Source organism: Citrus sinensis, chromosome 2, assembly GCF_022201045.2.
Source record: "Citrus sinensis cultivar Valencia sweet orange chromosome 2, DVS_A1.0, whole genome shotgun sequence".
In the NCBI taxonomy this organism is placed as follows: domain Eukaryota; kingdom Viridiplantae; phylum Streptophyta; class Magnoliopsida; order Sapindales; family Rutaceae; genus Citrus; species Citrus sinensis.
Window position 1 is genome coordinate 921,947 of NC_068557.1, and position 17,491 is coordinate 939,437.

Genomic DNA, 17,491 nt, shown 5'->3' on the forward strand with positions numbered 1-17,491 from the left:
CAATAAATTCCTTAAGTTTGGACATGTAACACTCTTGTTTTAACCTTAAAATTTCAGAAGTCTTGACATATGATTATGGATGAATAATTCTAAACTCCTGAAATAAAAAGTTATATTGTAAATTCATGGTTCCAAATGATCAATGTACACGCCAATTAAAACACGATAATGTTTCCCTGATGTTGCTTCTGAGGTTCTAGCACTACTCTTACAAGTTATGTAAAATCATACGGCTGTGTCATGCGTAAACAAACACAAATGTTGAGAAATTTGAAGTATTGAATAACTTTTGCATCTATGGATGGATGAAAAAGGGGCGGAGCTAGAATAAAAAATTTAGGGAGGGTCAAATATTATAGAGGTAGATGTTTTAAGGTTAAAGTTAAAAAAGAGTATCTAATTAATGGGTAAAATGTTAATCTTTTACAGTTATCGCGGGATAAATCAGCAAAATAAATATTAAAATCTGAAATTGTAAATTTTCATAATTATATTTAATAATTGCTTTTGGACCTACAACAGGGCATGGCCTCTGTTTTCCATGGGGCAGCTTCCCCTGGATGAAAGTACATACAATAAGACTTGATACATGTTTATGCTTTCACCTTTTTTCTTAGAGAAACCCAAACCAACCTGCTTTAAGTTTTAGTTAACTTAAGATGATGTTCAAGAGTATTATACGCTTTTTTTCTTCAAGAATTTACTTTAGTAATTCATTTTAGGCAATACTAAATTGTTTATTGTAGTGAGACTTGACTTCAACGCTATTGTTGGATCCTTATCATCCTTTTAAACCAAATTACTTCACTAACAAGATTTCTCAAGTTTATTCTCCCACAGACAATTTTTATTTTAATTTCAATTCATTGAGTTACTTTCAAATTCTCTTATCTCTAAGCTTACCCATGAGTTTTGGTTTTAATACTTGGGGAAACCTATAATATTTATTAATTCTTACCAATCAACTTGAACTTTTTTGTAAAGATATTTCTCTAAGACTCTGACAACCAATATAATCTTTGTTCTTGATTTTTGGTTTTGTAATTTTTGATGATTTTAATTATGAAGCTTAAAGCATGCATCTTATTAGATGGGAACCTATAAAGATAGAAAGCAGTTACTGACTTTATTGAAAGAGAGATTCTATAAAAGACAAGCAAATTGTTATGTTCTGAAGAAAGGAATAAACGTACAATATCAATTTATTCGAATCTTTATATATATATATATGAAGTATATGGACCAATTTATTCGGACGACAAGGTCGATCATATATAATACTGGTTTCACATGCATCATTAATTCAAGAAACAAAGATAGAAATGTGAGTATTCGCTTGTCTTCATTTTTGATGTGTTAATAAGTTTATGATTTATATGTAATCAATCGTTATATCTTTTAATTAATCTGAACACACACACATGTATGTATATATGTACATAAAATTATTTTTAGGTGCGGATGTCTGCAAATTTTTTTTTTTAATAGAATTCGCTATTACACTGTATGGTGTATTGGTTAATTGAATTAAAAAATAATGAAACACTAATACGCCATATTATTTAATAGCCAATTCGCAGGAATAAAAAATGCGGCGCCCACGTAGGAGAAGGACTGCTATACACACACACACTCTAATGTTGTTTAATTATTTCTTTATTCTTCGGTTAGCTAGCTGGCTGGCCATGGATATGTGGGAGCACGAGCATGTACCGATTGAAATGGAGAAGTTAGCCGATTCTTTGAGTGGGAAGTTGGAGACCCTGCGTCCCTTGTCGAAAGAGTGTTCCATCTACAGAGTTCCTGAGCCCAAGCGTTGTTTACATCCAAGTCATTACACTCCGCAAATGGTTTCAATTGGCCCTTTTCATCATGGCAAGGAAGAGCTAAAGGCCATGGAAGAGCTTAAACGAAGGTACCTAAAGTGCTTTCTTCAACGAACTAAGGTACGCATGGCACGTTTCCTTGCATTTATAAAGGACAGGGAAGTAGAATTGCGCAATTGTTACGCTGAAATCATTCACAACCTTCAAAGTGATGAGTTTGTGACAATGGTTTTAGTGGATGCTGTCTTTCTCATCGAGTTCTTTCTGAGAAATTACAAAGATAATTTGATAACTGATGATGATCGCTTTTTTAGAAAACCGGAGTTGTATTACGTAATTCGATATGACTTTTATCTGCTTGAAAATCAGCTTCCATTATTCATTCTTGGTGACTTGTTTAATCTAGCCAACACAGCAACCTATGACGACTTGTATAAGAATGTTTCCTTTGTGTCAATTACCTGTTTTTTCCTTAGGGCAGATATACTTGCGGTTCTTCCAATAGACAAGAATTTACTTGAAATCCACTTTTCCGAAGCAAAACATTTTCTTGATCTACTTATACTCTGCCTTCAGCAATCACAGTCACGCCCTCAAATTGTACTGAAAGATCTAAACATTGAAAGAATTCTTAAGATCGAAAGAAGATGAGAGAAGCTGAATCTAACTATTTTATTAAGCTCAATAGTAAAATTACAATGAGCTGGTTTATATAGCTGCTTAGCTCAGCATCCAGCTCATTCATGAATTTACAAACACACGAAATGCATGCTAAAGATTTGATTACAACCGTACAATTATAACTAACTCATTCCATCATGCAAAGTCAGAGGAATCTCTGTATAGCTATTTTGCCAACTGGAATCTTCTGGCTTGTCACGTGTGATCCTCAATTCGTTTCTCGTGTGAGTAACATCCTTGGTCAGCAAGTATGCTCCAGCTAATACTCCCACATGACTTGAATCAAGTTCAGCTTCATTCAATATTTCAACATTCCTTCTCAAACTTAAATCTCTGGAAGAGACTTTAAGTTTGTCTCTAAAGAAGCTGAACTTAGGATAAGTAAGTGGTTTGGTTAACACATCAGCAGTTTGATCATTGCTTGAGACAAATGCAACTTCTACTTCTTTCTTTTCAACCATGTCTCTTACAAAGTGAATGTCAATTTCTATGCGTTTCGTTTTGGAATGAAGAACTGGATTTGTGGCAATTGTTGCTGCACTAGTACTGTCACTCAATAATAATGGAGTGCAGCTGAGCTTTACATTTATTTCTTTGAGAATAGAGCAAATCCAAGTTATCTCTGCACATGCTAATGCCATCAGATTCTGTAGATGACTTTGACACTACACTCTGTTTCTTTGAGCTCCAGCTAACCAAATTATCACATAAATAAATGCAATAACCATTGGTAGATCTTCTGTCATCAGGATCACTACCCCAATCAACATCTGAATAAGCTATCAAATCAAAAGAGTCTGACTTCCTAAAACTTAAACCATAGTCAATAGTTTCTTTCAAATACCTTAGGACTCGTTTGCAAGCTAACCAATGAGGCTGCAGGGGACTTGCCATAAATTGACTTAGCTTATTCATTGCATAAGCAATCTCAGGCCTAGTAAGTACAGTATATTGAAGTCCTCCAATAGCTTTTCTATACTGAGTAGGATCAGAGTATTTTGTCCCCATGAACTTACTCAACTTATCAGTTGTTGTGAGTGGAGTATCAGTTCCATTACAATTCTGTAAATCAAACTTTGCAAGTAACTCCTTTAGATATTTGGTTTGAGATAGTACTAGAGTGTTTTCATTTCTTGTTACCTCAATACCAAGAAAGAAATTTAACTCTCCCAAATCCTTAAGAGCAAAAGTATTACTTAAGTCCTGAACTAGTTGTTCAATCTCAATGTTATTGCTTCTTGAGTGTTGGGTTTATAAATATATAATGAATCTTTCATCTCCATAACACAGTCTTAAAATTTTTTCAGAAGTCTTGGATATATTATCATAATTGAATGATTCTATACTCCTCAAATGATCAGTTACATTGAAAATTCTTCGTTCCAAATCACCATCGAAGTTCTTTTCATTTTGAATTACAATTATAACAATATTGATATTCATTAATCAGAAAACTACTGGCTTCGGTTTTATTATGACGCGGCCAAATGTACTACTCCTTCATTGAAAAGGAATTAGGGATGACAATGGGGAGGGGAGGGGAGGGAACCAACATCCCTATACTCCTCCCAGATATTTTGTATATTTCCTCATTCCCTCTCAGTCCCCGTCAGGGGATCTCCTCCCCCAAATAATAACAGGGGATCCTCGAGGTTCTTCGATCCTTGAATAACTGATATCTTTTTAGTTTTCGAACTTCATTTAATCATATTAACATAAAAATATATAAAATAAAATAAGAATGATCATGAATGGGTCTTATTTCATTCTACTCCTTCAAACTTTTGGTATATATAATATTCAAATAATGATTTTCATACAAAATTCAAATTATGTGATTTTTATACAATATTGACGTGATTGTTGTCCATGAGTAATGATACCTACTGATCACCGACTATGGCACAACAAAGCCGCATGTGTGGCTGCTAGTTGATGTTGTGATGAGTTAGGCTACTCGGCCACTGACAACACGATGTGCTACTGGGTTATTATGAGATGAAGATGAGTTGGGTGCTTGCTACTGCGAATAATTTGGAAAGTATGAGCAAGATTGTGAGAAAGTGATTTAGAGTTTGATTTGTGAGTTATGGCCTTGTGGGATTGTGTGCTTTTGGTTGTAATTAAGCCTAAATTATGTTACATATTTTATATTAACTAATATTTGTATTATTTGTAAAATTTTTTTTGATATTTGTTGTTTATACCAATATTTAATATTTAATATTTTACAATTTAAAATTTATTATTTATTCACAAATAATTCTAGAAAAATAAATTAAAAATTAAAAATTAAAATAGGGAAGTGGGGAAATGGGGAGGGGATGGGGATTCCACTTCATCCTCGTCCCTTCCCCAAATAAGTAATTAGGTAAAAATTGTCATCGTCCCTTCTCCGAATAAGAAATTGGATATAAAATAATCCCCGTACCCTCCCCAAATGGGGAAAATCCCCAAGGGCCCCCGTCCCTGTGGGGATTTCGGTTATCCCTAAAAGGAATCTACTTCTTTTCCATTATGGTGCGGCCAAATGAACTACTCCCACTGGGATTCGAACTCGTTCCCTCGATAAGTTGGGTGTGAGTACGAATGATGTTTTTCACGCTAAAAGTAGTTTTAGTATGACACTAGCGTGTGGAGATGCATAAGTAAACATAAAAGTTGAGAAATAAAAAAAAACTATTATTTTTTAAATATTAGAAACTTTTTATGTCAGTTGTAACATTATGATAGTTGCAACAAAACCATTTTCCCGGCAATTGAAGTAATATCACATTTTTTTCAAATTCAAATTTTCAACCAAAATCTGGTTTGGCATAGAGCTCCTTTGGGATTGTTTTTGAGGCTCAAAATTTTGATTTTGAAAAGATAAAAATTAATTTTGGTGTTTGGTGATTTTTTTTCAAAATTCTTTTTGATAGAATCAACTCATTATACAGTAGATTAGAAAAATAAAAAATGAATAGCTTTACACAATTGATTTTGAGAATCAATTTTATACTTAGACACCGTTTGGTATAACTTTTCAAATAAAATTTATTTAAGTATAACTTTTGTTGATAGAGTTTTTACCAAAATAATTTTCTTTATTTGGTTGTCGATGAAAGCTTTTATTAAAAATTATGAAATTCTTTTATAGGCAAGAAAAGGAATGAAATAAGATTGTCAAATAAATAAAAGATATTTTGGATATTTTAATATTTTAAAAAAGCTTTTTAACCCTTAATACTTCAAAAAGTCCAAAATTTGAACTTTACTAATAGATGCAAAATAACTTATTTAATTGACAAAAACTCTACTAAAAAATAATTAAAGAACAATAAAAATTTTGAAAAGAACTTATGAGATTAAATAAGTACTTATGACCATGAGATAAATTATATCAAACAAACACTTAAAACAATTTCATATATATATCTTCATATGTATTATAAATATCCAAAATTATCCTTATTCAATTAAGAAATAAAATTATTAAATTTAAAGAGATTATTATCATTACCAATTATATTAAGATAACAAAATTAAATTAAACTTAATAAAATAAAATTTTTTATTTAGTTTTTAATTATCTCACATATATATACACACACACGCAAATAAATTTTATTTAATGTTATGTCTATTTTAATAATTTGTATTCCAATAAGATTTACCAAATACATATAACTAGTTTTACAACTCACAGCACTTTTAAAAATAAAATTTCACTAAATGTTTAACTTTCGTGACCGATTAATTTTACAATACAATTATTTAAAAGTTATAACATTGTCAAATTGACCCATGGTTGGTCCAACCCGAAATTTGAGACATAAAAAATGTATGGTACTTATGGCGTAAAAAATCTATCACAATCGTGGTGACAATCTCTACCACGGTCACATAAGCACAACAAAACCTAAATTGTCATCTGAAGGATCAAAGTATTTTCAAGTAGTTGTTTAATATCTCACACTTATCTATTGTATGTCACCACCATCAATATATGCTCATATTTTTTTAGCTGAACTGACAAATTTTCTCACTCAATTTCAATGAGTATTCAGAACATCAATGGAGAGAACCCAAATCATTGAAGAGGTGGAAGATACGAAGGGCTTTCTTGGTATAGCAAGACAGTTTAACCAGTGAAAAATGAAAATAGACAAATTTAAATTAGGAATCTAGCACATGAGTCGGGACCCGGGTTTAATAAAAGAATTGCCTACTTGTTGCTTTATTTTTTAAATTAAATTGGGTCACCCAACCTCGACATAAATTTTGGACTGATTTGTGGCCTGTTGAATTTTTTGAACGCGAGCATCTAGTTGCTAATTTTTTTGCTTTATTGAAAAATTAAAATGAAAACAAATTATTCAATTTTATTAGAAAGCAACTCGGCTTTGTTGTATTAAAAAAAGACTCTTGACTCTTATCACTTTGTCCAAAGAGTGCACAATTGGTTGGAATTGTTTTATTATTAAACTGAACCCTCTTAACTTATTTTATTATATTCCCCGATCGAGGATCATATCATCATGCGAGCAAGGCGCACGTTTAAACAATCCAATGGGCATTCTCAAAAAAAAATAAATAAATAAATAAAAAATAAAAAATCAGCCCACAAATTATTTCTTATTACGAGAGCATGGCCCTTTAATAAAGAGTAATTATCCATCTACAACCTCTTTTCTTGTGTATTTTTTTTTAAATACACACATTCCTTTTTTTTTCCCAATTCTATTTGACACTACACTTTAACGGTATGAATGAAATTAACAGAATATTAGTCAAATAATTTGTTTACCTACAAATATAAAATTATTATTTTACCCTAAATAAATGCCAAAAAAAAGAAAAAAAATACAAAAGATACTAATAAATATAAATTGGAAGAAGTGGAGTGTAATCAGATATGAACAAATTCACCAATGGGCCTTTGGTCTAGTGAGAGAACCCTTGCACTTACAATGTTGAGTGTAAGGGTTCAAGCTTCCATAAAAGTATTATGAGGATTAATGTCAATCCTCTTTCAATTATCAAATAATTGAGTGGAGCTAGTCTATCCCCCACGAAATGTTATTGTTTTATTATTAAACTGAACCCTACTACTTATTTTATTATATTCCTCGATCGAGGATCATACGAGTGAAGCACACGTTTAAACAATCCAATGGACCAATGGGCATTCTCAAAAAACAAAAATAAAAAATCAGCCTACAAATTATTTCTTATTACGAGAGCTTGGTCTTAAAGAGCAATTATCCATCCATCACCTCTTTTCTTGTGTTTTTTTTTGCTGAATTTTATGTAAAAATACGTTGTCTTAAACCCGCATACTACCGTCTTAATTTTGTTATTAGAAAATGACCTTTTTATCCATAAACATAAAATTATTATTTTACCCTAAATAAATGCCAAAAACATAAATTAAAAATATACAAAAGGCACTAATAAATATAAATTGAAAGTAGTGAAGTGTGATCAGATATAAGATGCGTATGAAATTGAGGTTGAACATTTATATTTTAAAAATTATAACATTAAAGTGTTTGATAAATACTAGTTTCTGTAGTTTCGAAAATATGTTGACATGATTTTTAAATAATAATTTTGACAAAATTATTAAAAATATAATAAATTTTCTATTACATAAGTAAATATATATTATTAATTTTATTTCATAATTATAATTTTTTTCCACGGTATCTCAATTCCAAATAATACCATAATCAAATTCAACATCAATCAAAAGTCCACTCACACTCCTTCCTGGCTGCTTCCTCCTCCTCGGGCGTAAAATGATTTTCAATCCCAAGTAGCTTCCAGACATGTACTCGACACTCCTGTTCTTGATCTTTGTAACATATGTGAATTAAAAATGAATAAGTATGAGGCGGTTAAGAAGTTAGTAAAAGCAAAAGAATAAGCTGGAAACAGAGGAAACATATGCACGTGTAACAGGGAGTGAGAGAGAAGCTGCTAAACCGACCCAACTACAGACCCGAAAACCCGACCCGGAACCCGCTACCTTGACCGGGCCATCACTCCCATTTCCGGCCACCGTTTCGGCCGAGCTTGGTACCAATCTGAAGCTTAGAATCCAGCCGTCGTTCCCTTGCCATCCTCGTCGCCGAAAACCAACCAGAACACCGGCGATCGAAGCTTGAAACCCACGACTGTTTCACTTTGCTCCGCCGGTTTTGGGTGACACCACCGGTTGGATTTTGTTCCCCACGACTCCCTCTTCCATTTTCGACCATCCATAGGCAACGAGAGTCACTGTTTTGCCGCCGGTAGATTGTTGGAATTCACGGCTGCCGAGCTAGATTCCGGCGTTGTTGCCGCGCGTTGGAGCTCACCGCCGGTACCATTGAACTCAGCGTGATTGGAACTTTAAGATTTGAGCTTCCTAGCCAGTGTTGACCAAATTCCGGTGGCCGTTGACCGTCAACCATAAAGGGCATTTTGGTAATTTCACACTATGAGGGCAATTTTGTAATTTCTGAGCCTGTGGATATTTTAGTAATTCTTAGAATTGAGGAGTGGGTGTAATTACGATTCCGAGGGTAATTCGGTGATTTACAATTTCGGAGCATGTTAATGATCTACGGACTCAAGGGCATTTTAGTAATTTTATGGACACGGGAGTTGTAAATTATGGATAGGTGTTCGTTTTGAGTTTATTGCATAAAATTTAGTCGTAATTTCGATTTACAGAAAATAATTATGTCGTTTCCTTGATTTAGGAGGATCCGCGAGTGAGAACCGGTCCGCGGACGTGGACGATAATCGACCGTGAACACCGTCACTGTGAGTGAAATATACAAAACCTATTTTTATAGTTAATTATAATAGTAAAGCATGTTTGCGAAATAAATATTTTAAATGTTCTGATTTAATGGTTTCCTCGAACTGGATTTCACGTGATGGTGGTAGAAGATATAGATGTTTTTGTTAGGACATCTTGGTCATCTTGTTCTTTTGGGATTGTATAATTTTGTTATATTATTCTTTTGGGATTAAGAATAAATTGAGATATTAATATTAGTTATAATATTATCTTTTGAGACTCTGGAGATACAAAACTCAGCATTTTGGTTAAGGATGTTAATCACTGGAGTTTGTTGTATATTGAATTGTATTGGGAGTGTTATATTCATATTTGTAGATTGGGAGTGTTATATATATAAAGGAGACTTTGCCGAATTTTCGGCAGAATCTTTACTAATAGAATTATTATCAAGTCCGTTTTGATGAGACTAGATAGACTCGCTTGGGGGGATTCGGGGCCGGTCGTTTCAACCTTGTTGGCCAAAGCCTCTGTCAAATAATCGAACATCTTTTTGATATTCAAACAATTCGCCACCAATATCATCTCCTTCAACTCATCACTGCTCTTGCTCTTCCCAAACTCCTAGTCGAACGTCTTCACCTCCTGTTTCGGTTATTGTTCTTAATGCTACCTGTTTTCGTTCTGTTTTACTGATTTCATTTATTTTGTTGCTACTGCAGCGAGCAATTAATGAGAATATGGACGCCAGAAAGCATGAGCACGAGGGTTATGATGTATTGACTGATATGGAGAAGTTGGCAGATGCTTTGAGCGGGGAACTGGAGTCATTGCATCCCTTAGCCAGAGAGTGTTCCATCTACAGAGTTCCGGAGACCACGCGGTGTTCCAATCCAACTCCGCGAATAGTTTCAATTGGCCCTTTTCATCATGGTAAGGAAGAGCTAAAAGCCATGGAAGAGCATAAGAAAAGATACCTTAAGTGCTTTCTTCAACGAACTAAGGTACGCATAGCAAGTTTCCTTGGATTTATAAAGGCAAGGGAAGCAGAATTGCGCAACTGTTATGCTGAAACAATTCATCTTGGGAGTGATGAGTTCATAAAAATGGTTCTAGTGGATGCTGTGTTTCTCATTGAGCTCTTTCTGAAGTTTTATCAACCTAATTTCAGAACGGATGAGGATCTCATATCAAGAAAATCATTTTTGCATGTTGATATGAAGCATGAGATTTTGCTGCTAGAAAATCAGCTTCCATTGTTCATTCTCAACGACTTGTTTAATCTAGCCAAAACAACAATGTTTGAAACGAACTTGTATGAGGAATTTTCCTTCATGACAATTTCCTGTTTTTGGTTCAGGGGTAATATTGCTGGATATCTTCCAATACAGGAGAATTTGCTAGAAATCAACTTTTCGAGAGCTAAACATTTTGTTGATCTGCTTATACTCTGTCTTCAGCCATCCCAGTCGCATTCAGATATTGCGTTGAAAGATGTGAACATTCCCAGTCTAAAGGAACTTCACCAAGCCGGAGTCAAGTTTAAACCGGGGTCAAGCAAAAATCTACTCGACATCAAATTTAATGAGGGAATTCTAGAAATTCCATTTTTAACGGTGTATGGTGCCACAGAGCGTTTGTACAGAAATGTTCTGGCTTTCGAGATGATGCATTGCTACACTAGCTATTTTAATGACCATATTATAATGATGGATTATCTTGTCAACACTCCAAAAGATGCGGAATTACTCGTTCAGAACGAAATTATGGGGCTTGGGTATACTGAAGCATTTCCAACTTTATTTCATAACCTTGATAATGGATGTATAATAAACTATTCTTGTTTCCAATATTCTGGTGTTGTTGCTGATCTACAGGCCTATTGCAAATTACCATGGCACAAGTGGAAGGCAACCTTGAAGCAAAATTATTTCAACACTCCATGGGCGTCTATCTCTGTAATTGCAGCTGTTATTCTTCTTCTACTCACATCCATACAAACAGTTTGTTCCCTCATCTAGTTGCTAATTTTTTGCTTTATTGAAAAATTAAAATGAAAACAACTTATTCAATTTTATGAGAAAGCAACTCGGTTTTGTTGTATTAAAAAAAGACTATTGACTAATTCTCCGGAGGGGATTAGATATTAGTTATGTAATAATATGTATGAGATTTTTAGTCCCGCTCTGTTTGTCCAAGTCTTTACTAGGCTCCACTATATTAAAAAAAAAAAGACTCTTGACCGCTTATCACTTTGTCCGAAGATTGCACAATTGGTTGGAATTATTATATTCCTCGGTCAAGGATCATGCGAGCAAAGCGCACGTTTAAAAAATCCAATGGGCATTCTCAAAAAAAAAATAATAATAATCAGCCCACAAATTATTTCTTATTACGAGAGCATGGTCTTTTAATAAAGAGTAATTATCCATCCATCAACTCTTTTTTGTGTTTTTTTTAAATACACATTTTTTTGCTGAATTTTATTTGAAAATACATTGTCTTACACCCGCCTACTGCCGTCTTAATTTTGTTAATAGAATTAACAGATTATTGATCAAATGACTTTTTTACCGACAAACATAAAATTATTATTTTACTCTAAATAAATGCCAAAAATATAAATTAAAAAAGGCGCTAATAAATATAAATTGAAAGTAGTGAAGTGTGATTAGATATAGGATGCGTTTAAAATTGAGATTGGTCAGTTGTATCTTAAAAACTACAGTATTAAATTGTTTGGAAAACACTAATTACTGTAGTTTCGAAGATATATTGATATGATTTTTCACTTGTGAAATAAAAAATTTATTATATCTTTAATAATTTTGTCAAAATTATTATTTAAAATTTATATTTACTACATATTATTAATTTTTTTATAATTACAATTTTTTTTAACAGCACCTCAATTCTAAACAGGACCATAATCAAATTCAACACCAATCAATATCCAATCAATAATTATTGTAAAACATAAAACATAAAACTACTTCAATTAAATAATGATGGGGATTAAAATTTAAAAAGCTTATACTTAATCATCACCATCTGGATCAACACCCTCAAAAGTCCACTCACACACACTCCTTCCTGGCTGTTTCCTCCTCGGGCGTAAAATTATTTTCAATCCCAAGTAACTTCCTGACATATACTCGACACTCTTGTTCTTGATCTTGTTGGCCAAAGCCTCTGTCAGATAATCCAACATCTTTTTATTATCAACGGTCATCACTGCTCATCAATACCATACTCTGGTATTGTTGCTAATCTACAAGCCTATTCCAAATCACCATGGCACAAGTGGAAGGCAACATTGAGGCAAAATTATTTCAACATTTCGTGGGCATCTATCTCCGTCGTTGCAGTGGTTGTTGTCCTTTGACCCACGTTCACACAAACAGTTTGTTCTCTCATTGCATTGTAAACCAATTTTTTCATGCTATTTTCAATCTTTTTTAAAGAAAATTTCACGGCTTGTGTATATTGTCAGTACTTTTGTTTTGCTCAGCTCAACCACGGAATGGACAACAAATAAGAGCAGTTGATTTCTGTACTTGCCGTTGCTGTTTTCACTCACCTTTCCAAAAATTCAAGCACATAATTGATGATAAAAATTTGTTAATTTACTAAGCTCGCGCGTCGGTATCAAGAAACAAACATTGTACACATATATTGTCTACTTGTCACCTTACTTTTTTATTTGTCACCTAACTATAACATTGTTAAAAATATACTTAGGGTGATTTCTGTTCTTATGGTGCGTTTGGAATTGAGGTTAGACAACTATATCTTAAAGGTTACAGTACTAAAGTATTTGGTAAACACTAATTGCCATAACTTGGAAGATATGTTGAAATGATTTTTCAATTGTGTCATAAAAAATATATTATATCTTTAATAATTTTGTTAAAATTATTTTTTAAAATTTATATTTACTACAAATTATTAACTTTTGTTTCATACTTACTATTTTTTTTCCCACAAAAGTTGTAGCTTAAAAGTTACAACACCTCAATTCCAAACAGGACCTTACCGTTGTTTTCACTCACCTTTTCAATTCCATTATAATAAAATTTTAATAATTATACTAGTCGGGTTTGATTATGTTGGAGTTACTCCACTTTAGAGCATATTTTTATAACTATACGATCAAAATAATAACATATTTTTTATTATTTTTCATTTCAAATGTATGGCTTCGAAACTCCTCTAAAATAGCCACGGCCTTTAACTAATTTATCGAAATAAAGAGATAGACCAATTTATTAATTGTCTACGTGTAATCTCAATTTTAGAATGTGTCACTGAGCTAACGTCAATAATGGAGACAGGCAGAAGAAAAAGAAAAGTAATATTGTAAAAATTTGATGCAGTCAATTAAAGGAAATGACAAAAGAGAGATAAATAAGCAAATATGTTAATAAAATAGCTAAACCAGATAATTGAGTAGCCAGTATATATATATAGATTCCAGCTTAGCAAGAGATATACCTTAAAATTTTTTAGTTGCTTTAGGTAAGAAATTTTAATCAAAGTTAAAATTTTTATTGTGAATTTATAGATTAATATCCAACCTAGAAAAAAATTAGCTATGGTTAGCCTAAGTCAAGTGAAGCACATAATGATAAAAGTAGATTTTTTTTTTTTAAGTACGAAAAAGTTCGAAAAAATAATTTTAAAGTTTAATTTTATAATATTATTAAACACTACAGTTTTAAAACTTTTCAAATTTTTCGTGAACTTTAACATTCTATACTAGAAAACTACTAATGATAAAAGTTAATAATCTATAGCACAAAACCAGAAAATTAAAGTGATTGAATTAAAAGAAATTAAAGCATGTGCATGGATCCCTGAAAAAAATAGCGAAAGCGCTTGGTGGCCTGGCAAAGACTTGCATCTCTTAACACCGTCAAGAACATAATGACAAAAATTATATATATATATAAAGACTCAAGTCGTCCCCTTGATATTTATAAAGAATAAATTATTATTATTATTATTTATTTTTTTTTTTGGTGAGGATTTTTGTTTATTAATTATAGTTAGAATTTGAAGATTAATGAAGAACTGTGATTCATTTCATACTGACAAATTGTAATTACAAAGATTAGCTGTGCAGATTGTTTTCGATTATTAATTGTTTCTAATGCTGTCATCTAAATATACTGATAATTTCGTTTATTTTACTTTGTTGCTACTGCAGTGAACAATTAATAGAAGATGGATAACAGTGAGGATGTATCGATTGATATGGAGAAGTTAGCAGATACTTTGAGTGCGAAGTTGGAGACCCTGCATCACTTGTCTAAAGATTGTTCCATCTATAGAGTTGCTGAGCCCAAGCGGTGTTTAAATCCAAGACATTTTACTCCGCAAATGGTTTCAATTGGCCCTTTTCATCATGGTAAGGAAGAGCTAAAACCCATGGAAGAGCACAAACAAAGGTACCTAAAATATTTTCTTCAACGGACTAAGGTGAGCATGGCAAGTTTCCTTGGATTTATAAAGGCAAAGGAAACAAAACTGCGCAATTGTTATGCAGCAACCATTCGTAATCTTGGAAGTGATGAGTTCGTAGCGATGGTTTTAGTGGATGCTGTCTTTCTTATTGAGTTCTTTCTGAGATTTTATAAACGTAATTTCAGAACTGTTGATGATCGCATTTTTGGAAAACCCCAATTGCGTAACGAAATATGGCACGACTTTTTGCTGCTAGAAAATCAACTTCCATTATTCATTCTCTATGACTTGTTTGATCTAGCCAAAACTGCAACCTATGAAGATGCCTTTTACGAGAATATTTCCTTTGTCAAAATTACATGTTTTTGGTTCAGGAATCACGTACTTGGATTTCTTCCACTGGACGAGAATTCGCTAGAAATCCACTTTTCCAAAGCTGAGCATTTTCTTGATCTGATTATACTCTGTCTTCAGCCATCCCAGTCACGTGCTCAAATTACATTGAAAGATCAAAACATACCAAGTGTGGAGGAACTTCACGAAGCCGGAGTCAAGTTTAAACCAGCTGCCGGGTCAACCAAAAACCTACTTGACATCAATTTTAATCAAGGAATTCTGGAAATTCCATTTTTCAAGGTGTATGAGAACACACAGCGTGCGTACAGAAATCTTCTAGCCTTCGAGAGTATGCATGGCTACAAGAAATATTTTAATGATTACATTATAATGACGGCTTGTCTCATCAGCTGTCCGAAAGATGCAGAATTGCTCGTTCAAAATGAAGTTATTAGGCTAGGGAATACTGAAACTGTTCCAACTGTTTTTCGAAACCTTGATCCCGACTGTACGTTAAATAGTTATAATTTCCAATATTCTGGTGTTGTGACTAATTTACAGGCCTATCGCAAATTACCATGGCACAAATGGAAGGCAACCTTGAAGCAAAATTATTTCAACACGCCATGGGCGTCTATCTCCGTAATTGCAGCTGTTATTCTCCTTCTACTCACAGCCACACAAATAGTTTCTTCTCTAATTGCATTGTAGATTTATTAATTTCTACTGCTTGTGATCAATTTTTGTATTTTTTAGAAGCATTTCATTTGTCTTGCTTGCTAGTGCCTTTGTTATGTTTAGCTCACCCACAGAATGTTTAAAAGATAAGAGCAGTTGATTTCTCTAGTTACTGTTGCTGTTTTCACTCGCCTTTCCAACAAGTCAAGCACCTATAAATTGTCTGCTTGTCACCTCAATTTTTAAATTGTCACCTAGCTGACATCAGTAATGGAGGATGGCATGGCAGATAAAAAGGAAAGGCAATAGTGTGATAATGTAGCAATGCGATTCTATGAAAGGTTTTCATATTTGAATAACCAGTATTAGTATTGATTCTACAATTCGTAATAATTAATTAGTTGCTTTACTGAGAAATTTTATAATCACGTTAGAACATTTACTGTGACATGAGAGAGAAATTTGTCTACAGTAAGCCCCAAGTCAAGTCAAGCACATAATGCTATAACATAAAAGCAAGATAAGTCAAGCAATCGTAAAGCATGGGTCCTGGAAAGTTGAAAGAAAAAGCAAGAGCGTTTTGTGGCCCAGCACAGAGTGATGAAAATTTGATTATTCACTCTCCGATCGGACGGATAGGTACTTATGAGTTTCGCTAGTGATGAAAATTTGATTAACCCTTAGCACTCCAAAAGGTCAAAAACTTGAGTTTCACTAATAGAGGCAAAATAACTTATTTAATCGTCAAAATTCTACTAAAAAATAATCAAACAACAACAAAATTTTTGAAAAGAACTTATGAGATTAGATAAGTATTTATGACCATGAGATAAGTCATATAAAATAGACACTTAAAACAATTTCTTATATATCTTCACATATATTATAAATATGTAAAATTGTCCTTATTCAATTAAGAAATAAAACTATTAAATTTAAAGAGATTATTATCATTACCAATTATATTAAGATAACAAAATAAAAATTAAACTTAATAAGATAAAAATATTTAATTTAGCTATTAATTATCATATATATGTGTGTGTGTGTGTGTGTGTGTATGCAAATAAATTTTATTTAATGTTATGCCTATTTTAATAATTTGTATTCTAGTAAGATTTACCAAATACATATGATTGACTTTAAAACTCACAACACTTTTAAAAATAATTTTTTACTAAATGTTTAACTCTCGCATTTGATTAATTTTACAGCACAATTATTAACAATTATTTTAAAAATTATAACATTGCCAGATTGACCCATAGTTTGTCCAACCCTGAATTTGGGACATATAAAACGTGAGGTACTCATGGCGTAAAAAATCTATCACAATCGTGGCGACAATTTCTGCCACGGTCACAAAGTGCAACAAAGCCTAAATTGTCAATTTCTATCTAAAGGATCAAAGTATTTTCAAGTAGTTGTTTAATCTCTCACACTTATCTGTTGTATGTCACCACCATCAATAGATGCACATATTTTCTCACTTAATTTCAATGAGTATTCAAAACATCAATGGAGAGAACCCGAATCATTGAAGAGGTGGAAGATACGAAGGGCTTTCTTGGTATAGCAAGACAGTTTAACCAGTGAAAATAGACAAATTTAAAATAGGAATCTAGCACATGAGTCGGGGCCCGGGTTTAATAAAAGAATTGTCCACTTGTCGCTTTATTTTTTTAATTAAATTGGGTCACCTAACCTCGACATAAATTTTGGACTGATT

General features: G+C 32.7%; 2 protein-coding genes across 4 annotated transcripts in view; both read left to right on the top strand.

Annotated features, from left to right (window-relative positions):
- Positions 1-8,239: 8,239 nt before the first annotated feature.
- LOC102619959 (putative UPF0481 protein At3g02645) overlaps positions 8,240-17,491 on the top strand; it is a 35,852-nt gene continuing 26,600 nt past the window's right edge. Inside the window, exons 1-4 of one of the 3 annotated variants that reach the window (XM_015525322.3) lie at positions 8,255-8,960; positions 9,239-9,302; positions 10,005-11,059; positions 11,160-11,465. In XM_015525322.3, the coding sequence (XP_015380808.1) occupies positions 10,023-11,059; positions 11,160-11,202 (1,080 nt within the window). In that variant the 5' untranslated portion in view covers positions 8,255-8,960; positions 9,239-9,302; positions 10,005-10,022 and the 3' untranslated portion in view covers positions 11,203-11,465. Of the gene's footprint in view, positions 8,961-9,238; positions 9,303-10,004; positions 11,466-17,491 lie in introns of those variants that run through there. The other 2 variants (XM_025093215.2, XM_052434586.1) reach the window with 2 other exon arrangements.
- On the top strand, positions 14,509-15,795 carry LOC107174429 (UPF0481 protein At3g47200-like). Its single transcript, XM_015525308.3, has one exon. It carries the CDS (start codon positions 14,509-14,511, stop codon positions 15,793-15,795), a length of 1,287 nt encoding a protein of 428 aa, XP_015380794.3.

What these genes read in the sequence shown, in the direction of transcription:
- LOC107174429 (XM_015525308.3), top strand. Translation starts at nt 14,509, where the DNA reads ATGGATAACAGTGAGGATGTATCGATTGATATGGAGAAGTTAGCAGAT.